The sequence below is a fragment of the Engraulis encrasicolus genome, chromosome 10, assembly GCF_034702125.1.
Source record: "Engraulis encrasicolus isolate BLACKSEA-1 chromosome 10, IST_EnEncr_1.0, whole genome shotgun sequence".
NCBI lineage: Eukaryota > Metazoa > Chordata > Actinopteri > Clupeiformes > Engraulidae > Engraulis > Engraulis encrasicolus.
In genome coordinates this window covers 28,087,812-28,111,849 of record NC_085866.1, presented here as the reverse complement: position 1 = coordinate 28,111,849, position 24,038 = coordinate 28,087,812, and the positions used below count along the sequence as shown (strand labels likewise).

General features: G+C 43.1%; 1 protein-coding gene across 1 annotated transcript in view; it reads right to left on the bottom strand.

Annotated features, from left to right (window-relative positions):
* Positions 1 to 24,038, bottom strand: part of LOC134456164 (leucine-rich repeat-containing protein 30-like) — a 24,889-nt gene continuing 851 nt past the window's right edge. Inside the window, exons 1-5 of the mRNA XM_063207568.1 lie at positions 23,890 to 24,038; positions 20,129 to 20,335; positions 2,276 to 2,394; positions 1,822 to 2,004; positions 1 to 1,291 (exon numbers count right to left, since the gene is read on the bottom strand). The exon at positions 23,890 to 24,038 is cut by the window's right edge and continues 851 nt beyond it. Coding sequence (XP_063063638.1) covers positions 1,084 to 1,291; positions 1,822 to 2,004; positions 2,276 to 2,394; positions 20,129 to 20,335; positions 23,890 to 24,038 — 866 coding nt within the window. The 3' untranslated portion in view covers positions 1 to 1,083. The remainder of the gene's footprint in view (positions 1,292 to 1,821; positions 2,005 to 2,275; positions 2,395 to 20,128; positions 20,336 to 23,889) is intronic.

Sequence of the window (24,038 nt, the reverse complement as noted above, 5' to 3'; positions counted from 1 at the left end):
AAACATGCTCGAGGTTGTCATCTCTACCCCATCCTCATGGTGGTATCCAAGACTTGTGGAAGTTGTGGAGCACTCTACTCTATGTTCATGGCTGGGACACATGGGGATGAAATGAAGCAAAGCAAACAGAGACGAAATTCAGTCTTTAATTTTGACAGGTCAACGGTCATAGCGGAGAATCAGATTGACTGAAATGCATTTATGCTGTTAATTTGATTGCCTGTTGCAGACAAAAAAAACACTCCTCATTTGCGTAACACTTTAACTTGGCAGAATATTTTCACTTTTCTTTGCCCCTTTTTACCAGGCTTCGCTGCACTTCACTTACTTCATAGGAATGACAAACTTTGCTTTGCTTTGCCCGATTTGTGTGCATGTGTCCCTACATCGTAACCAGGCTTGCAGCTGTTGTGGGACCCCATATGTTCACCCAGGTTCCAGCACCCATGTTCTGCCAGACTTCAGGTTATTTTAGAGGGACCCTATCAGACAGGTGTGCGGTTCTTGTAGTGAGGCCTCCTATGTTCAGAAAGTAGTGTCGAGTAGAGTAGAGTAGGGTAACTTTATTGATCCCGGGGGGAAATTAAGGTGTCAAGCTTACATAAATACACATAATGCCTACATGGACATGAACATTTCAAGATACATGTAACACAGGTAATAATCAGAGAGAGAAAAAAAGACTATAGAAAAAAAAAAGTCAGGCTTGCAGTAGTTGTAGAGGACCCCTATCTTCACTCAGGCTTCAGGTTATTTTCCAGTGCACATCATGTTCAGACAGGCTTGCAGTAGTTGTAGTGGTCCCCTGTGCTCATCCAGGCTTGCACTAGTTTCAGAGGGCCCTTATGTTTGCAGTAGCTGTAGGGCCCCCCTATTCTCAGTCATTCTTGAGGTAGTTGTAAAGGCCCTCCTATGTTCAACCCGGCTTGAGGTTCTCGTAGAGGGCCCCAACGAATGCTCAGCCAGGCTTGCACTATTTGTAGGGGGGCCCTGTGTTAAACCAGGCTCTCTAGGTTATTGTACAGGGCTCCTATGTTCAACCAAGATTCAAGTTATTGTAGAGGGCCCCCTATGTTCGAATGCTCAGCCAGGCTTGAGGTAGTTGTAGAGGGCCCCTATGCCGCCCTGCAGGGCCTCCTGTATGGGTTTGAGCAGCGGGTTGTGGGCCACGTGAAGCCCCGTGTCCAGGGGGTGGCAGGCCAGCTTGCCCAGCCTCCTACGCAGCAGGAGGTGCATCTCCCCGGGCAGACTCTGCAGCTCGTTGAAGTCCACGTTCAGCAGCTCCAGAGCACTGGGAGAGCAGAGAAGGGAAGAGAAGGGGAGGGGAGGGAATTGTAGTCTTCAGGGTTATTAACCTGGTAAGACACAGTGTTTGCTGTTAGCAGAATGGCAATGAACAAGTCATAGTTCATTACTTAAGGCCCATTGTCATAATATGTGTATCTCATAGTAGTGTAGTACTATGGTAGTTACTGTAACTTTTCAATCACTCTTACAGCGTTCCACTGATAGAAGGGTGTGCATTATGGGGCTACAGGGCAGTATGGAAATCAGTTAAAAAACTACAACTACAACTACAACTACACTCTCAAACAAACGCGTAAAAACCGTCATGGATGGTAGATGATGAAGACAAAAACACAGCTCCCCTCTCCACTGGACTGCAACCAGAATTCCACAGGTGATTCCACTGATTGTCCAGGTTATTCAATGATTGCTGTTGTTTCAGTGATGAATTTTCAATGATCTCTATGTTATAGCCTATTTTTTATTTTTATTTTTAATATATATATTTTTTATTATTGACAAAAGCATCCACACCTGAGAGAACAGAGTGTCTTGGGCAGCGCGTGCAGCCGGTTGCCCTCGACGATGAGGATCTTGAGGTTGACGAGGTCCTGGATCTGGTCCGCTATGTTCTCCAGCTGGTTGCCGGCCAGGTGCAGGAACACCAGCCCCCGCATGGCGTACACACACGCCGGGATGTGGGCCACACGGTTATGGCTGGCAGGAAAAGGAAAAGAAACCGTTAGCACATAGAATGAACAGATTCATAGAATAGGATACAATAGGATAGGATAGAATAGGATGCAACAGATTGTGTGTGTGTGTGTGTGTGTGTGTGTGTGTGTGTGTGTGTGTGTGTGTGTGTGTGTGTGTGTGTGTGTGTGTGTGTGTGTGTGTGTGTGTTATCTTTGGTGATGTGGCCCAGGTACTCCTGTGTGTGTATGGTGTGTGTTTGTGTGTGTGTGAGTGCGTGCGTGTGTGTGTTTACCTGAGGTTGAGGTGGCTCAGGTGTTTCATGGCTCCCAGGCTGGCTGGCAGGCTCCTGATCTGGTTGCTGGCCAAACTCAACACCTCCAACTTAGTACACGCACCCAGCTCCTCAGGAACCTACACACACATACACACACACACATGCACACACGCACACGCACACGAACACACACACACCTCCAATTTAGTACACGCACCCAGCTCTTCAGGAACCTTCACACACACACACACACACACACACACACACACACACACACACACACACACACACACACACACACACACACACACACACACACACACACACACACACACACACACACACACCTCCAACTTAGTACACCCGGCTCTTCAGGAAGCTTGTCTTTCTGTTTGAGCCGAAAGGATGGATATTTTCGTTAATCCCTAGACATTTTGAGTATACATGGGTTCTAATTTTTTGTTTTCCCCTGGCTGCTCGAACCTAGCTGCGCACAACTCACAACGCACAACCGCTGTCGGTCAAAAAATTAGCTCACGTGGTTGGCTGCCAGTGTCTTTCCCCTCCTCATCTCATCGTGTTTACAAACACTGTGAACCCATGTATTAAACCTTTTTTTGCCATTTCATTTCTGCATCTGCCCTCTTGCGTGACCCAATTAGTAACATGACAAAACTGCTTTTCTGTGGCATTGTAGAGCTTGACTTAATGTGCAAAGTCGTTGCACCACAACACGAAATGCTCTACACTAGTTTGAAACACTGTTTTGGGCTGCATTGATTCTGGGATCGACCCTGCGAGAGGCAGACAGAGGCACCAGCATCCAAATCAGCCAGCACTCACATAGCACATGTAGTTGGGCAGTTTACCACCCAATTATTTGGCAGTTTTACAATCCACTAATTGCAAAAAAAATGTCCTCCGTTGGGTATTAGGTGTCATAGCCAGACAAACTGTTTAGTTGATCCCCTCCTTCAGTGGTTCCCAAACTGTGGAAGGGTCCCAGTAGGAAAATGTTCGGGAACCCTAGTTAAAATTGGGCATGTAGTTCACTGTGGCTTAGCTGGAAAGAGTCTGACGGAGTCATGGGTGTAACTTAAGCTGGGCTTACACTGTGCGACTTTTTGCACGATTTGTCACTCGCATGAGTTTTTGAGAGTCGGGCCGATTTCTTGCTCAACCGCAGGCCAATCGTGAGTTTATCTTGTGTAGTGTGCACAGGGTAACGACAAGCGATTTCACCTCACGATCGCGCAATCGTAGGGTCGCAAGAAAATCAAAACTGTTTGAAATCCTGGTCGTGCCTCGTGCGTAAATCGCACAGTTAAAGCAGTGCTACGACCCGATTTGACACTACACATGCCCAAATGAATAGGGCCGTGTGATTTGCTCTCACACGCGTCCTCATCTCCACCTAAGACTCGAAACTCCTCTGCAGACTCGGGAAACATGCTGATTGTGTCGCACAGTGGGAGCATTCGGCTCGCATCCAACTGTCGGCTTGTATGGTATGAGGACGTGAGTCGTGAGATGTGAACTTTTAAATCGTGAAATTCCCTTGTACAGTGTGAGCAGGAGCTTAAATTCCACGAGTGAAAATATTGCACAGTGTTTGCCCGCCTTAAAGCAAGTTCAGAAGGTGTGGTCGCAATGGAGCAGGCACGGACTGGACAGTCTGGCATTTGGGCACATGCCAGAAGGGCCGCGGCCCTTTAAATATTCATTGCGGCCCCTCCGATACTTGTTGCGGCCCCATAGTCATACGATTGGGAATTACCTATGCAAATATCACGCAGCCTGCGTTTAAAGTTCTATTCAGATTGCATTTCACCACCACCGTTTCGCTATTTATACCACTGACACTGCCATACATGACACACGGACGGTGGCATCTTGATGGGTGGGGTCTCATTATGTTTCATGTTGTATTTTTCCTGAATATATATTCCAATGATGTAAAAGTGTTCAAAATAATAATAGTAAAAATATATATCTATTTATATTTTGCTTTTGTTTGAGACAACTGTAGTAAAATTGCTTTGTGGGATTTTTATTTTCATTTACGTTCGGTTCCCGCCAAAAAGAAAAAGAACGTAAAAGATTCATCAACATTCTGAAGTTATAGAGAGAAACTGACGGTAGATGTCGCGAATTGACAATTATAGCTAAGAAAAAATGAATCAAGGTCCAGGAAGAGGAGGAATTAAACGAAAGAAGGGGGTAGCGGAGAAAAAGAGGGAGAAATTAAAGAAAGCATTTCTTTTGGGGGGCGAGAAATGCTATAAATTGGATGGGTTTTTTTAATCCACCTGCGCGGACACTGATGTTGCCGACATTGGCGAGGGCAAGGACGGATGGGATGAGCAAGAGGACACCGAGGAGGAGCAAAACAAACATAGGCCGCCTGAAGATGATGAAGCTGTGGAGAGCGAGATGGAGACTGATGCTGCAGGAGAGGAGAGCACAAGAACACAAGTGAGTCGCAGGCCTGATGACAAGTTTGACTATTTTAGCAGGCCAAACTCCAACTCATTGGGCTTGTTTTTTATATTCCACCCACGGCAGCAGAGCGACAGCGCATCTGTTATGAGGGCTTTTAGACGCAAGGATGGAGCAGAACGTAAGTGGGTCAGCTATGACGAGAAGAAACACTCAGTTTTTTGTGCTGTGGGCCTGGCCTTCTCCAAAAAAACTGAGGCAAATCCATTCGTAAACGGGTGCACGGATTTCAGACACTTGCACCAGAGGCTTGATTAGCATGAAAAGATATCCACACATCTCGACTGCGTTAAGGCATACCTGTCATGGACCAACCAGACAGACATAAGAAGCTTGATGGACACCAACCTCCGAGAGAAAGTCCGCAAGAGGCGTCAGGTTATGGAACGAGTGGTGGATATAGTGAAGGTAATTGGAAAGCGGGCATTGAGCTACAGGGGGAACAAAAATGAGTCAGCACGGACTTTGGCCGATCTGTCCATTGACCACGGCAACTTCCTCGAAATTCTTTTATTGCTCAGCAAATACGATCCTTGCCTACAGCAGCACGTACAGGAATGTATCGAGAGAAGTTCAGAAGGGCAGGGAAGGGGCTCCTTTGTCACACTAATGTCCAAGACCACCGTCAACTCGGTCATAGAAGCCATCCGACAACTCGTTAAAGAGAGGCACTGCGCTGACATCATCCAGGCAAAAATGTTCTCTGTCCAAATTGACACCACACAGGACTTGACGGCCAAAGACCAATGCAGCGTAATTGTTCGATATGTGTCTGACACCACAATCTGCGAGAGGCTTCTCGCAGTGGTCCAATGCAAATCAGCTACAGGGGAGGATTTTCTGAACCTTGTAAAAGAAACATTGGACTCCAACGGCATTGACATCAAGCACTGCATTGGCAATTCGACGGATGGCGCGGCCAACATGTAAGGTGCATACAAAGGCTTCTCCGCTTGGCTCTCAAAGGAGTCTCCCGGTCAGGTGCATGTTTGGTGCTATGCCCATGTGATGAATCTGGTTATGGCCGAAACCACAAGTGTTGTAATCGCAGCAGCATCATTGTTCACCTTACTTAATGACATTGCCGTGTTCTTTCGCGATTCATACCAGCGCATGAACACATGGGAGAGTGTCAGCCAGGACACAAATCAGAGGCGGCTGTCCTTGATTGGGGAGACGCGTTGGTCAGCCAAGGATGTCGCGCTGCAGAAGGTATTCGGGTCATTCGGGAAACCAGAGAGCGGAGTGTATGTGACACTTGTGCAAGCTTTATATTCCATTCAGGAGAACACACGCTTCAGCACACAAGCGCGTGTTAAGGCTCGCAGTTACATGGAGTCACTGTTGAAAAACGAGACGGTGCTGACCGCTGAGATCTTCCTGCGCATTTTTGCGCTCACCGGCCCAGTGTCAAAATATCTTCAAACCAGCGGCCTGGACCTCTTAAGCGCCCAGCGAATAGTGAGGGAAACTCACACACAGATCCATCATCTTGTGAGAGATTTTACAACCGTTAAAGAGGCCACCGACAGGTTTGTAAGCTGGGCAATTTCGAAGCTGGGAGATGACGTTGAGGTGATGGACGCACTGCCGAAAAACGGCACCAAAAAAGGAAGACCATGCCAGGAGAGTCCGAAGAAGAATTAGTCACCACCGACGCATTGACAGACTACAGGATAAAAGTCCACAACGTCATCCTGGACACGGTAAGCACCTGCATGCACCGTAGGTTCCTGCAGCACGGGGATCTGTATGCCGATCTATCATGCCTCGACCCTCGGAATTTCAACCTCCTTCTTGAAAAAGAGCTGCCCCCGAATGCACTTCTGAACTTGAGCGAACGCCTGTTGCGGTTCAATGAAGATGCCACTGTCGAAAATCTGCAGTCTGAATTGACCCACCTCGCAGCGAACTGGGACAGCCTGAAAAAGTCGCCTCTAAACGAATTCACAATCGACGTGCAAGCAGATGCCTCAGAGTCAGAGATGGAGGAAGATGCAGAAATAGAATTGGTCAGCAAGAAATGTTCTGCCTGCAAGAACTGTGTCGTATGTTGCTACTTCATCCTAAAGCAGTTGAACCTCTTCACCAGTGCTTACAGCAATGTATGCTCTGCCTGCAAATTCCTCCTGACACTGTCCTGTATGCAAGTGGCTTGTGAGCGAAGTTTTTCCACTTTGAAGCTTATCAAGAATCGTCTGAGGACCAGATTGTCACAGGAGAACTTTGAGGCCCTTATGCTGATGGCGACAGAGAAAGAGGTCCTTGTGAACTTGGATGCTGATTATGTCATCGATCGGGTTGCAGAGAAGAGCAGGCTCCTGCGCACTCTATTAACTCCATAATAAAGGTGAGGCACTAGGAAAATCTGTGTGTGTTTTATAAATGTTTTCCATTATTTTTATTGTTGTTAAATGTGTGAGGCTGATGTCTGACTGCCACTGATAGGCCTACCTGATGTGCTTTGCTTTCTTTTTGTGTGTGTTTAGGCCTAGGTCTACCATTGTGACGGTGTGCAGACCACAGAACATCTCTGCAGAACACTGTCGCCACTGGCACACAGCAACAGCCCACATTAGGCCTACACACCAACCCCTGAGCCTGATGACCACCACTGCAGGCAGACAGACAGCCAAAAAGGGAGTAGGCCTATAGGTGAATCGCTGCCCTAATAATCACACACACACACACACACACACACACACACACACACACACACACACACACACACACACACACACACACAAAGTAATGTTAATAATAATGTTATTATAGCCTAATATTGTGATAGTCCCCTGGGGGCGTTTTGCCCCTCTGCATAGGGGGCGTTTTACCCCATAAGCTGTTTTTTCAAAAAATGGTCAAGTTATTAAAATGTAATTGTATTCATTATAAACAGCCTATATGCTCTGAAACTACAGACTTCACTCTTCTTCTATCATATAATACTGCAATATAATGCTTAACTACATTTTTATAAACACGTGTTTACTCACATCTGAAAACTATATCAATACCATCTAAATAGTTTCCCTTCAAAAAATGTTTTGTTTCAGTCGTTTTCTCTGGATAATTTGTATATCCCCGTTGTCAACGTAATGCATAGAAACAGTGAAAATGTATATTTAAGCCCTCTAGTGGTTATTTAGGGAAAACGCAATGCACTTTAATGTTGACATGTTTTTTTTGGTTGTTCTGCCCAGTTTTGATAAATGTTTGTTTGGTAGCCTGTAGCCTATTGGTCTGTCCTTCACTTTCATATCAGGCCTAGGCAATGGAAATTGTTAATAAAGCACATTTGACTTGACTTGTGGTGTTTGGTGGTCACTAAGCGGTGAGATGCTGCCATCTTGTGGTCTTTTGAGGTATTTTCTTAATCAGTTCAGTCCTCCGTTTCCCTAGTGACTAACGATAAACTTCCTGTGAGCACTACGGTGTGGCGGACAACAAATAGAAGTGTCCCATACATTCAAGGTTGTTGTCACTGAAAACACGGTGTTCTGTTCGAATCTATGTCGTAGTATCTATTATGCCGGTTTCTTGGCTTGCTTGGAAGAAGACCATGAAGAAGTGTGTTGTTTTGTCTCTGCAATGGCCAAGAAATCACAAATAGTACGGCGGATGGGACACACAAAAGGGCCTTATCGTGCACTTTTGAGTAAAAGCATGAAAATCGGTACACATATCCTTCTTGATATGCTGATTAATGTTAGCGTTGGAGGCGTCGCGAAAAATGCATCGTTTTCAAGATGGCCGCCAAATCCAATATGGCCAACCCATATTAATGAATCTACCTGATATTTGGTAGTAAAAGCATGAAAATCGGTACATATATCCTTCTTGATATGCTGATTAATATTAGCATTGGAGATGTAGCGAAAAATGCATTGTTTTCAAGATGGCCGCCAAATCCAGTATGGCCGACCCATATTAATGAATCTACCTGACACTTGGTATTAAAAGCATGAAAATCGGTACATATATCCTTCTTGATATGCTGATTAATATTAGCATTGGAGGCGTTGCGAAAAATGTAGCACTTTCAAGATGGCCGCCAAATCCAATATGGCCTACCCATATTAATGAATCCTCTTGACACTTGGAAGTAAAAGCATGAAAATCGGTACACATATCATTCTTGATATGCTGATAAATATGACCATTGGAGGTATTGCTAAAATGCTGTATTTTCAAGATGGCCGCCACATCCATTATGGCCAACCCATATTAATGAAGCAACCTGACAGTTTGTAGTAAAGGCATGGACATTTGTGCACAGTTACTTTTTTATATTTTGATTGATAAAAGAACTCGATACTTTGCAAAAAAAAGTTTACATTTCAAGATGGCTGCCAAATCAAATATGGCAAACGCATTTTAATAAATCCTTCAGGCACTTTTAGTAAAACCATGGAAACTGGTCCACATTTACTTCTTGGTGTGCTCATTAATATTAGAAATTGAGGCATTGTGGGAAAAAACACATTTTCAAAATGGCCAACTAAGATAGTGTTTATAAGAAATTACATGTATTTCTACAAGAATATTGTGGCATTGGATATTAACACTCAGAAAATGCCATCGACAATGATTTAACATTATTATTGGCATATTATCAAATGAAGTGATGCATATATGATGGTTTTGCCCAAACTGTGTCTGCCACCACAATAGATTATTTTCTGTAATGTGATAACTTTAGAATAGGTGCAAGAGTTTGCACCACCTCTTGTGTTCTACCACTCTATAATAGGTACATGAACTGATAAAGTGTTAAAGCCTTACACTTTGAAGATTGCTGACTTTGTTTGCATTATAGGTTTTGTACAGATGGACAGATCTGTATGAAATGTTCTGTGCTAATACTCTTCAATAGGTACACTGATTGCATTCTTGAGGCCTCAAATAGATAATACGGCAGTAGCGTTATGTACAAATCCAAGGCTTTTGAGGGGCTTGTGGGATGTACAGCACCTCTAGCGCTTAGTGATAACTGCATAGGCCTCGTACAAATTCCAAAAGGGCCAGGATTTAAAGATTGCTAGAGAGGAAGTTCACTTGATTTGTTAATTCGTGGACATTGTTATGATTGCTTACTTCAAAGAAACCAATAGTTGATGACTACTTCTAGCTGCACAAGGTTTTCAAACAAACTGCAATCCTGCACCCAATGCAAGTTGTATGGTATGTCTTGCCTGGTTAACACAAGTTGATCTCACAAGTGAGATAATCTGGTGGCTACCTAGACAATTTTTCATAGGAAAGTTGTGATTTACGATTGCCCATGGCAGTTTATAGGTCGTTAAGAATGTGGTATTTGGCATATGTGTAGCCCATATCCAATCATGTCAGTTGTATCTATTCAAACAAACTGCAGCCATCGCCTTTACACCCCTACTCATTCTCCTGATTGAACCCCAAGATCTGGTACCCTCACTGAGGGATGGAATCCATGCTACATTTCAGATCAGAACAATTGTGTAAAGTAGTAGGATTTCACAGGCTATGGTATATACTATGGCCAACATCAATCAAACTGCCAATAATGCCTAATTAAGATTGACATACACTTTGAATAAATGGTGAATGGCACAGTTGGAACATGATGGCCATCAAAAAGACAACTCAGGGTATGTAAAATATAACTTGAGTGAAAAGTTTACATGTACAGTATTAGGATTCATTTCTAGACCATGATAATGATGTGAAGATTTGGCATATGATGTGTGTGTGTGTGTGTGTGTGTGTGTGTGTGTGTGTGTGTGTGTGTGTGTGTGTGTGTGTGTGTGTGTGTGTGTGTGTGTGTGTGTGTGTGTGTGTGTGTGTGTGTGTGTATGCACACATTTTCTCGTGTGACAACTGGTGCCGTACGGCAGTCTGCACAGCTGGTGTGTGAATGTGTATGTATGCGTGTATGTCTTTTTTCAAAGCGCTTTGAGTAAACTTCATAGTTGTGATACTGTGCTATATAAATACACATTGCAATGTATTGTATTGTAATATGGGTCAGTCATATTTGATTTTTGTTCATGGCCCCTAATATGAATAAGCATCTACTGTAAAGAAGTAACTATGTGTACCAATTGTCATGCTTTTACCACAAAGTACCAGGTAGTTAATATGGGCTGGCCATATTTGATTTGGCGGCCATCTTGAAAACATTTTTTTCCCCGCGACGCCTCCAATGCTAATGTTAATCAGCATATCAAGGATATGTGTACAGTTTTTCATGCTTTTACCACCAAGTGTCAGGTAAATTCATTAATATGGATTTGGCGGCCATCTTGAAAACATTTTTTTTTTTTGCGACGTCTCCAATGCTAATGTTAATCAGCATATCAAGAAGGATATGTGGACCAATTTTCATGCTTTTACTACCAAGTCTCAGGTAGATTCATTAATATGGATCGGTCTTATTGGATTTGGCGGCCATCTTGAAAACGATGAATTTTGCGCATCGCCTCCAACGCTAAATTTAATCAGCATATCAAGAAGGACATGTGTACCGATTTTCATGCCTTTACTACCAAGTGTTAGATAGATAGGTAGATTCATGAATATGAATTGGCCATATTGGATTTGGCGGCCATCTTGAAAACGATTTATTTTTCATGACGTCTCCAATGCTAATGTTAATCAGCATATCAAGAAGGACATGTACTGATTTTCATGCTTTTACTACAAAGTTTCAGGTAGATTCATTAATATGGGTCGGCCATATTGGGTTTGGCGGCCATCTTGAAAACGCTGATTTTTTTGCGACGCCTCCAACGCTAATATTAATCAGCATATCAAGAAGGATATGTGTACCGATTTTCATGCTTTTACTCAAAAGTGCACGATCAAATCACCCATCCGCTGGACTAAAGGCCATTCACACATGGAATAGCACGCAGAGCTCTCTCGCCCACACAAATATGGATATTAGAAGATGTGTTGCACCGCCCGACGCTACGAATAAGACCAGGTAGGGGCTGAAGGATTTCCATTAATAATCATTGTGTCCGCCGTGACACTTTTTTTATTTCACGTTTGGTCGCGTTTCTACTGTCATAAGCCAGTCCGTGGCTAGTCTCGCTACTAGCCAAGGTGATCTGTAAACCTTTTTAGCTTGTGGTAATCTGGCTGTTGTAGTTTTTCTTATTCGTAATGTATTCTTAACTTCATGACTTGGTAATGGGCTCTCGAATTGGTGGCTTGTCTTGCTGAAATACATTTTAGTAGCCATATCGATGTAGCCTACGGTATGTTGTTTTGCGTTCAGCTCTGGACTGGTTAGCATAGAAGTTGGACTGACTCCCACTCATAGTCTTGTCATATAGCTGGGCCACTGTCCACTGGACAGCGTTAAGGGCTTTTGCGTAAAGAAGCGGTGCAGGATGACGGAGTTCCGGTGACATGGCAGCAGTTTGAATAAGCCCGCGTTACCTCCCCTGAAATAAGATCTAAATCTTGTTTAAAATGATACTGTAAAGAAAATGTTTAAGCAAGATAACTAAGTAATGAATCTGCGCTCCGGGATAAATAAAGATTTCCACGAACTCCAACCAAAGAAAAAGAAACCAACCAAGAAACACACGGGGGAAGACCGCAGCATGGCCGCCCAGGGTGAAATGCATAAACTTTTTGCTGAGTTAAAAGAGTCCTTATGCCAGGAGTTTCAAGTGCTGAAAATGGAATTGAAAGATTTCCGTCGAGAGACTGAACGCGACATTCAGAAGATTATGCAACAAACAGCTGATCTGAACGAGAAGGTGAACGCAACTACAACGCGCGTTGAGCACTTGGAAAGTCGGGTGAGCGATTTGGATGATGCTGGAGCCAATAATCAACAAACTATGGAATGGATGAAGTCTCGAATTGATGAACTTATTGAACAAACAGAGTACTTGGAAAGCAAGTCGAGGCAAAATAACATGTGCATCTACAATATCGCTGAAGGAAGTGAAGGGAAGGACATGGTGGGATTTCTCACAAAGCTGATTAAAGAACTCGGAGTACATGATGAACTGAACATACTTCGTGCGCATCGCACTTATCAAGAGCGAGAAAACTTCGACCGTCCGATCATCATTGCTTTCCTCGAGAACGACATGAAAATGCGTGTCATGCAGGCTGCATGGACAAAGAAGAAGGTGATGTTTGAAGATACAAGGATTTACTTCGAGCATGATTTCACAACCAAGGTGAGGAAGCAGAGAGCCATGTATAAGCCAATCAGGAAACAACTAAAGGACCAGGGGATCAAATCGCATATCGTGGCGCCTGCGAAACTGAAGATTTTCCACGAGGATGATTCCACTACAACCTTCCCTAACCCAAGAGCAGCGACTCAAGCTTTAGAGGAAAAGGGACTTTACAAAGCCGAATAAACTGGATTACGCCGTGAGGCCGAATTCACCTTCAGATAAGAAGATGCGCATCTTGGATAGGCCTACGGATTACGGTAGGCTGCGTAATGGAGCAAATGGGGACCTCTCTCTCTCTCTCTCTCTCTCTCTCTCATTTCACGCATGTCGTCATTGACTACGGTCTACTGGAATAATAGAACAAAGCTGGATGAACTTGAAACTTGCAACGGTGAACATTAATGTGCAGTCTAAGGAAACGCCTTCTTTTTTTCTGTTTTGCCCTACTCTGCTTATGATCATATTGAAAAGGGAAAGGTCTTGCTCCAGTGGGCGGCTTGCAGATAACCTTTGTTATCTTTTTATTATTATTGTTTTTTTTTTGTTTTTTTTTCCTGGCTTAAAGCTCAAGGTAGGACTGACATTTCGGCCCGGCAAAAGGGACTGCACAAAGCCGAGTGTACCTGAGATGAAGATGACGCGCTGTCTGGACTTTGTTCACGGTATGCAAAAAAAAAAAAAGGGGGGACGGGACGGGACGGGACTGGTCTTTAAGTTCAAGCTTTTTTTGTGTTTTTTGTTTTGTTTATGAACGAAGAGGAGTGTAAAAGGCGACTGAACTGGCATAGATATGAAGAGAGTACAGACCTAGGTAGGCCTATATGGCTACTATGGTGAACATTAACACTAGAGTTGATCTGTTTTCGTTAAACTAGGCCTAAGTTATTTTGTAAGAAAATGGACAAGTGTGGATCCAGTTTGCAGTCTACCGGGGAACTTTGCAAACTATTTATTTTACTCTGTTTCTTTCTCTTTCTCTCCTTCTCTTTTGGGATATTATAATAATAATAAAAAAAAAATACTTTAAGGATTTTTCGGTCTGATAGAAATTACTTAACAGCTATAACCAACTTTGGACATGACTGGAAATTATTTGCTTAATTAGAGTTGGATAATTTAGGGGGAGGGGGGGTTTCAAGCTGCTTTCTTTTAGGGTATGTGCACGAACGTGGCTACAGAGACCCTAAATTCTGAACTAACAACTCTCACCACAAGTTGCCACCAAATTAGCCGGTGGTGCAGATGGAACTTTGTCGATCTAAATGTGTATGAATGTTTGTGTTTTTGTGTTGACTGTGTATTTGTTTCCTTTTTTGTCTTTACTAATCCTGCCTACCACAGCTTGAAGGTTTCCCTGTGTATTTTCTCAAGGTTTCTTCATAAAAAGGTATCATGAGACCTTTAAAATTAATTACATGGAATGTTAAAGGTATAGGACATCCTGTTAAACGAACCAAAATACTCACAGCACTTAAAAAAGAAAAGGTTGAAATAGCTCTACTGCAAGAAACCCATCTTACACCAGAAGAACATCTTAAACTGCAAAAGGACTGGGTTGGACAAATATTTTCTTCATCCTTCAAATCAAACAGCAGAGGAGTGGCTATCCTGGTTCACAAACACACACCGTTTGAACTCATTGAACAAATCGCAGATACAGAGGGAAGATATATTCTGGTTAAAGGGAAAATTGGGAATAAGGAATTAACATTGCTTAATATATATGCTCCTAATACAGACACACCTTCATTTATTTCTGATATGATTTCGCTTTTTAACACCCATTGCACAACATTGGGATTTATAGGGGGGGACTACAACCTAACTCTTTCATGCTTAGACAAATCATCTCATTCCCGTGGGTCTAATCCTAAATCAGCAAAAATATTGAATGCTTTGGCACATGAAACGGGATTAGTAGATGTATGGAGAGTTAAAAATCCCACAAAAAGGGACTATACATTTTTTTCTAACAGACATAAAAGTTATTCTCGGTTAGATTACTTTTTTCTCCCAAAGAATTGTTTGAATCTAGTTTCCTCTTGTGAAATACATGAAATCTCCATATCGGACCATGCTATGGTTTCTTTGGAAATATCATTACAACAAGTGCATACATCTAAAATGTGGAAGTTTAACAACTCACTTTTGGAAGATGGAACGTTCTGCAAGAAAACGGAAGAGTGGATTGAAGACTTTATTATGCATAATGTAGGCCTACCTGACATACCCCCTCATGTATTATGGGATGCAGCAAAAGCAACTTTGAGAGGACACATTATATCATATTCCTCATATAAAAACAGGCAAAGGCAGGCAGCTACAAAGGATCTAAAGGAAGAGCTGTTATATAGAGAAGCACTACACAAGCAAATTCAATCAGAAGAAAACTGGAAAAACTTATTTAAAGCAAGAGCTGACTATAACTTAGACCAATCTAATTACATCAAACAAAAAAACATGTTTCTAAAACGGAAAATTCATGAATTTGGAAACAAGCCAAGGAAATTCCTAGCACACTACTTGAAAAAGGAACAAGCTAGAAGAACAATAATGGCTATCAAAACTGAGAATGACTTAGTATATGACCCTTTAGAAATAAATAAAGAATTTGTTTTTATAGTAACTTATATAAATCAGATAACATCTCAACATCTAAGGCAAAAGCATTCTTGGAACATTTAGACCTCCCACAGACCACTGTATTAGACCAACAAATGATAAATAATACTTTCTCTGAGGAGGAGGTATATGCCACAATAAAATCAATGTCAGCAAATAAGTCTCCTGGCCCAGATGGTTTTTCTGCAGAATTCTACCAAACATTTTGGTCACAACTAAAACCCCTCTTTATGTTAATGGTTAATAGCTTTTATACTGATAACATTCTACCAGCTTCTATGAAAACAGCCAGAATCTCTCTGCCTATAAGTTTGCTTAACTGCGACTATAAAATTATTACAAAAGTTTTGTCTAAAAGACTAGAATCAGTTTTGCCCAAATTAATTAAACTAGATCAAACTGGATTCATCAAAGGGCGTCACTCATCTGACAACACCAGACGGCTATTCAACATTATACATCTTCTAAATAAAGACAAAACACCCTCACTATTAGTATCCCTTGATGCTGAAAAGGCATTTGACCGCCTAGAATTTGATTTTCTTTTCTTAGTACTAGAAAAATTTAAGATGGGTCAGAACTTCATTGCATGGATTAAAGCAATATATGACTCTCCAAATGCTACTGTATATACCAATAGTGTGGAGTCAGCCCCTCTGCAACTAGGAAGAGGCACCAGGCAAGGTTGCCCTCTCTCTCCATTACTTTTTGTCATGGCATTAGAACCATTTGCTGAGAAGATTAGAACTAACCCCCTGATAAAAGGAGTTACTGCACATACACACCATCATACAATTTCACTTTATGCTGATGATACACTATTGTTTATAACTGAACCTTTGTCTTCATTGCCTCAGCTACTAGTGGACATTCAAACATTTTCTGAAGTGTCAGGTTATAAGGTAAATCTACAAAAGTCAATTGCTTGCCCGCTCAATATTATAAAAGAGGATGATATAAAAAAGAATGCCCTTTTTCTTGGTCAATTCATGGGTTCAAATATCTTGGAATACAAGTAACACCTTCTTTAGAAAAACTATTTACGGCAAACTACAACTTTTTGTTGGAGGTTTGTCAAAACAAGCTGCAGACTTGGACCACTCTTCCATTCTCTCTCATTGGTAAAATCAATGTGGTCAAAATGAGTATACTCCCTAGGTTTATTTATGCGTTTATTATGTTACCATGTCATGTCCCGTCTTCTTTTTTTAAGCTAATTAATAAATCCTTAACAAAATTTATATGGAACAATAAAACACCAAGAGTTAAGCTAGCTACTTTATCTAAATCCTATGTTAAAGGCGGGCTAGGACTCCCTAACTTTCAGTGGTATTACTGGGCCTGCCAGGTAAGAAATATTGTAAGTTGGAAATTAGAAACCAGCACTCTTTGGGTATCTCTTGAATCATCAACATGTTATCCATTAGATATTATGTCAACACTTTACATTAAGACTCTACGTCTCCCGACAACTGTAGAAGAGTTACCTCCACTACAAGCTACTCTGAAAGCATGGCAGGACTGTAACCGGTTCTTAGATAAAGATAGTTTGATAAGTGTAAATTCTCCCATTGCATTTAACCCAGACTTTTTAGCTCTCTCACAAACAAATTTTCGAAACTGGACACTTAATGGTCTGAAGACTTTTTCAGACATGTTTGACAAGGGTTCTGAGTCTGTGAAATCATTTGCAGACATCACTAGAGAATATGAAATTCCTAGATCAGATTTTTTTAAGTACTTGCAGGTCCGCCACATCATGGTCCATTTGCAAGAAAAGGGACAACTTAGATTTTGCTCTACAGAACTGGAACAATTCATATCCTTGGCCTCCTCTATTAAGGGGAAGATATCTCTTTTTTATAAAAGGTTATCTGAAAGATCACAGAACTCTTTTGTGCCCTTGAAACCAATTTGGGAACTTGATCTAAAAAAGAATTTCAGTGAGAAAGAGTGGTTAAGAATGTGTACAGATTTCACCTCTCCCGTGGCTACAGATATTAAAATTAAGGAAAGTAATTATACATTTCTTTACAAATATTATCTAACCCCAGTTAAGCTTAACAAATTTGATGAAGTAAATTCTCCTTTGTGTAAGAAATGTGGAACTGAACTGGGGACATTTATGCATTTATTTTGGGACTGCAAAGTTGTCTATTCTTTCTGGGAGAAGATTCATGAAGCAATCCAAGATATGTGTGAGTGTACTTTTGATCTCTGTCCTAGGTTGTATTTGTTGAATTATGGGTGGGGAAAGGTGTTCCCTTACGCAAAGAAATGTGTTTTTGTAATATTATGTCACCTTGCTAAAAAATGCATACTCATGAATTGGATATCGCAGTCAGGACCGACTCTTTCACAATGGTTAGATCAGATAATACACTTTTTAACGATGGAAGAAAGTATAAACACACAACACCTGAAGCAGTTGGATGTCAGGTCTACATGGTCCTTAGTACATAAATATATAGACACAGTAAAACTTACAAACCTAAGTTAAGCATATAGGGTAGACCTCTATGAAGTGGGTAGGAAATAATTGTATGTTTTTTTTTGTTTGTTTGTTTGTTTGTTTTTGTTGTTGTTTATTCTTCCTTTGTCTAGTGGACAAGCGCTGTCCACTTTGTGTGATGTTTGTGTGATATGTGTAAAAGTGTAAATAAAAAAAAAAAAAGAAGCGGTGCAGGAGCAAAGCGGACATCAAAAGTGGTTGGTTCATTGATTGTATAGTGTGTGTGTGTGTGTGTAGGCACGTTGATGCTTGCCTGGAGCCTGTTGTTTAAAGGTCGGTTTCTGAAACTTCAGTGTTTACTAGGCCTACTATTTTATTAATAGTCACAATTTATCTCTGTGTGGGGCGGGCCAACGAGTGCAGAGTGCGCTTGTTATAACGCACCGTTTTCGACGTGTAGGATGCACCATGCACCTAGTTCTAGTAGGTGGATGCACCTTGTGTTTACCAATGTGTTTTCATGTGGTGCGCGGTCACCAAGTTGTTGCAACTTCCGCGAAGTGGTGTGTGTGTGTCTCTCTCTCTGTGTGTGTCTGTGTGTACGTGGGGGGGGGGGGGGGGGGGGGGGGGGGGGGGGGGGTGGGGGGGGGGGGGGGGGGGGGGGGGGGGGGGGGGGGGGGGGGGGGGGGGGGGGGGGGGGGGGGGGGGGGGTGGGGGGGGGGGGGGGGGGGGGGGGAAGTAGGCTACTGGGGGGTCTTAGGGCCGCGGGGCCGCGTTGTGGGTGAAAATGCCAGGGCCGTTTCTCTATCCCAGTCCGTCACTGCAATGGAGCCTCATCTTTGTACCATAATTTTGTCCATTTTCACCCCTGTACAATAAAAAACATGATGTGCGATAATTTCAGAGTTCTCTTTCAGTTCATTTTGATGCCTTGAAACAACAATTTGGGTCTTGTACGATTATTTCCTCCCAAAAAGCCCCCAAAAACGATCATTTTGAGGTTTTGGTACGATAATTCAGCATTTTCCATCTGGCAACACTGGTGTAGCATTCAGACTCAGATCACACGTTTTGCTACCCCAGATTACCTGGTTTGAAGCCTGGCGGCCCAACTCTACTCCTCCTAGCTACACTGCCGCATACACATACACACACAAACAAACACGCACACACACACACATGCACTGTGGTGCAGTTCCTCTCTCCGACTGAAGGTATTGCCTGCTCATGTGTGTGTGTATGTGCGTTCGTGCGTGCCTGCGAGAGAAAGACTGAAGGGTGCTGCCTGCCCTGCACATATGCATTAAATGTCCACCACGGCCTGCTCCACTTGGTTTGCAGTGGGCTTTTGACTCCTCATGCAATATGCATGTGAATCCAACCAGCCATGGCGATCAATAAAAGACTCTGATATGGCCGAAACATCATCTGCGTATAGATCTCACATCAAACACTTCGCAGAAGAGACGCACCCTATTTCATGAGAAGAAAAAAGAAAGCCCCCCCCAAAAAACATATCTTAAATTTTTCAGTGCTTGAAGCCTGAGGGGGTGAGAGAGATGATCAGAATATCAGATATTATCTGTCTTATTTTGGCCTACAAGCTTATTAAATATTCCAAAATAGAGAAGAGTAAACAGCGTAAGTTGAATTATGATTTTTTTCTCTGCTTGTTACTGCATCAGACCAGACTTCAGTTTTAATGTGTGTGTCTGGTCCGTGTGCGTGCTCGATCCCCATACTAACTTTTTAGCCCTTTTTTGTCATCCTGAGGTTTCTCAGAAAAGTGAAAATATTTTCCTCCTCTTTTCTCTTCCATCTGAATCCTTCTCCTCTGTCCTCTTTATTTCTTTCCTCCTCCCCTCTCTCCTCGATAGTCACGTGGACCTCTTATGAGGTTTAGATTGAGAAAGACAATAGTCGGACAGCACACACGCATGCACACACACACACATGCACACACACAGACGCACGTATGCATGTACACACACACATACCCACCCACACAAACAGACACAGGCACGCACACATGCACTCAAACACACACAAACACACACACACTCTCTCTCTCTCTCTCTCTCTCTCTCTCTCTCTCTCTCTCTCTCTCACCTCGCTGATATGGTTTCGGTATGCGAAGAGCACGCGTAGGTGATGCAACAGTCCCAGCTCGGCCGGCAGGCAGCTCAGCTGGTTTCCCGACAGGTTCAGCAGCACCAGGTTGGCCAAGCGACCGAGGCCCGACGGAAGCCCAGAAAGGCAGTTGAGGGACAAGTTCAACTTCTGAAGCTCTCGGACCTCCCACAGCTCCACAGGTACCTAGAAATGACATCATAGTGAACATTAAGGGTGGGATTCGAACAGACCATCCTCTACCCTGATGACAGCCCAGTCAGGCAGCTCAGGGACAGGTTCAACATCTACAGCTCGCACACTTCCCACAGTTCCACAGGTACTACCACCTACACATAACACCATAGTGAACATTAAGGGGTGGGATTCAAACCTACAACCCTCCTCACCCCAGATGACAGCCCAGATATGCAGTTCAACTTCTGAAGCTCCCGCACCTCCCACTATTCCACAGCTAGAAATGACACCATAGTGAGCATTAAGGGGTTGGATTCAAACAGACAACCCTCCTAAACCCTGATGGCAGCCCAGACAGGTGGTTCAGACACAGGTTTAGCTCCCTCAGCTCCACAGTAGGTAGGTACCTAGAGACAGTACTTTACTTTACTTTTCTTTATTTGTTCAGGACATTGCACATTAATGAACATATACATACATGTACATATATGTAAATATGCCAGATTGTAGCCCAAGGGCTAATTTCCATCTGGTGTCCAATAGGCAGGCTAGATGTTTACAAGCAATATAATTTAAAATAAAACAGACTGTTAGTAACAAAAGAAATAAAACCCACTGCAGAAGCAAAAGGCATGCATGTAAATAAAAGGAAAAGAGAAAAGAAAAAGGTCCCAAAATAGGGCCATGTGTTATGTGAGTGTGTGTGTGTGTGTGTGTGCGTGTACACTGCGTAGCGGCTCAGACCGTCAATGTGAACATGTTTGTTGGGCTCGAAGCCACTTTTTATACTCCATCTTAAAGGTGGCTAAAGAGGGACATTCCCTTATATGCAGAGGAATAGAGTTCCATAATATGCCGCCTTTAGTAGATAATGCATTTTGACTGAAAGAGGTTTTCCTGAAAGGAATCTCTACATCTTTATTGACCACTGCTCGAGTTACTCGTGTTTGACGATATTTTATAAAATCCTGTAAACAAGGTGGCGCCAGGCCATGAAAAGTTTTATAAAGAAGACAGCTATAGGAGAATTTACAGAAATTGTCAAAACTCAATAGGTTGTACTTATCTAAAATGTTACAATGGTGGTATGAAAGAGGTTTTTTATCTAAAATGTTAAGTGCTTTTTTAAAGAAACTCTCCAATGGTCTGAGAGTAGTGGATCCCACCATGGTCCAGCTAGTAATGCAATAGCTTAGGTGAGAAAATATCATTGCATGCAGGTATGTCAGAGCAGCACTATTTGACATAGCATCTCTTATGTGCCTGAAGTTGTAGAGATTCAATTTTATTTTTTTGTTATCATTTTTATATGTTTTTTAAAAGAAAGATTGGAGTCTAGAATGACTCCTAGATATTTAAAATCTGTGACCACTTCTAGCTGTTCACTACCAAGAGTGACCCCAGGCTGAGACAGTCCAGGGGAAGGTTGCTTAGAAAAATGCAAACAAACCCTTTTCTTTGCATTCAGAATAAGGCATGATTTCTCTAGCCATGTTCGTATGTGCGTAAGAGCTGTAGAGAGTACACTTGCTGCTTCAACAGGGGTTTTAGCTTGTAGTCTGGCATGGGTAGCATTCGAACCTACAACCCTGTAGTGGATTGTGTTACTTCACACAGCCCCACAGGGACCGACAGTAGAAATGACATAATAGTATACAATGAGGAGTGGGATTCAAATCTACAACCTGAGAACAGCCCAGGAAGGATGTTCAGGGACATGTTCAACTTCTGCAACTCACGGACCTCCAATAGCTCTACAGGCACCTATAACCAGGGGTGCACATAACTTTTTTTAGGCCGTTACTCATATGCGCACAAGCAAATATGTTTTGGTACGCACCTCATCCGCGGTAAAAAAAAAAAAAAAAAAAAGAGAAAAAGAAAAGAGGGGAAATAAACTTGCGGTGTCCGTTTGGAATATGGTGGGAGGAAGCTGACGAAATTAAGAAGTGGAGCTGGCCGGGAACTGCGTGCATTTAAGAAGCCACGCGCATGGATGCATGCTTTCAGTTTTTAACTTCTATGCATCGGAGTTGCCAATGAGAATTACGGGGGTGCGGGTCCATTCAGGGAGTTAACAGACGGCACAATTCCATAATGATGGAGGGAGGAGGAGAGAGCCAGGAGCTCAACTCGGTCGCTCTCGCGCTGACTGTCGTTAGATTTACAGTTGATATGCGAGTGACATGTCTATTTTTAGGCATTCATGAGAAAACGGGACACATCGCGTCCCTTAGGCCTACCTGTTCAACACGGAACGCATGCTTTCACTACCACATACGGAACGATTCCGCATTTCAAGGGACTGGCACTACATTTCTGTCCGCTCATCATAGCCTCAAGCCACGGCACTTGGAGCCACTTCTCGGAAAGTTTTGTTTTTTAAATCTCTGACTCAATTTTCTTTGCTGTTGATGAAACTCCAAAGAAACTGATTAGGCTACTGTTGTCTGTTTCTTTTTGGACATGTTTGACCATTCACCAACATAAACAGTCTGGTGAGATAGTCAGTACGCAAGTGCGCTGTAGTGACCGAGGTGGCAGTACGCATTGCTAATTTTTGGTGCGCATGCGCACCTGCGTACCAGTTATGTGCACCCCTGCCTATAACACCATACAGGGTGGGATTCAAACCGACAACCCTCCTCAACCCCCCCATAGGCATCTATACAATATCGTGAGAAAGTTAAAAATTATGGTTAGGTATCAGCACTGCTTCCCTGTGGGTGGGATTTGAACCTAGAACCCTTGCCTGCCCCAGATGGCAGCCCAGACAGGACAGGTTCAATTTCCCTCTCCTCCCACAGAGATAACACCATGCAGTTCAGCTTGTGCAGCTTGTTTACCTCCCATAGTGTTACACATAGCAATGCCTTACAATGAGGTACTATAGAAGTGCACTGCAGGATTATTGAACTGCATCGCCCCCTATAGATAGCATGGGGTAACAGATAGATAACATACCCTACAGGGCAATGCAGGTTCACTGCTGATAGTGAACAGTAAAGTGAGTGAGCCTCTAAAGCAGGGGTAGGGAACCTATGTCTCCAGGGCCATTTGCGGCCCTTGAGGCCGTTTTATCCACAATAATACAGCATACATGGGTTTACCCTTTGTGAACAATCCCTGGCTACGAGACCCATGGATGCGCACTGTTCAACCTCTGATTGTTGGAAACTGCTGTCAGTCAAAAAAGGAGTTCACGTGGTTGGCTGCCTAGCATCTTGCCCCTCCTCACAACACGGATGTTTGTAAACGAAAACCCTATGTAATGCACAATGGTCTAGAATGAACACAACAGCTACATTAATTACACAACAGTTATACAAGCTTACACAATGACATAGCGTGTGTGACAGTGTGACAGTGTGTGTGTGTGTGTGTGTGTGTGTGTGTGTGTGTGTGTGTGTGTGTGTGTGTGTGTGTGTGTGTGTGTGTGTGTGTGTGTGTGTGTGTGTGTCTTTGTGTGTGAGTGTGTGTGTTTGTGCGTGCGTGTTTGTGTGCGTGTGTGCGTGTGTGTGTTTGTGTGTGTATGTGTGTGTGTGTGCGTGCGTGCGTGTTACCTCCTCCAGTCCTCTCATGGCCAGGCTGAGTGTGCTGAATCCCAGGTGCTTGACGGTGTGGCGCCTGATGCGCTCTGCTGACACCATCAGGTCTTCACGGCGAACCCCCAGCATGCTGACACTGCTGGCCTTGCGGTTGCGTGACGCCA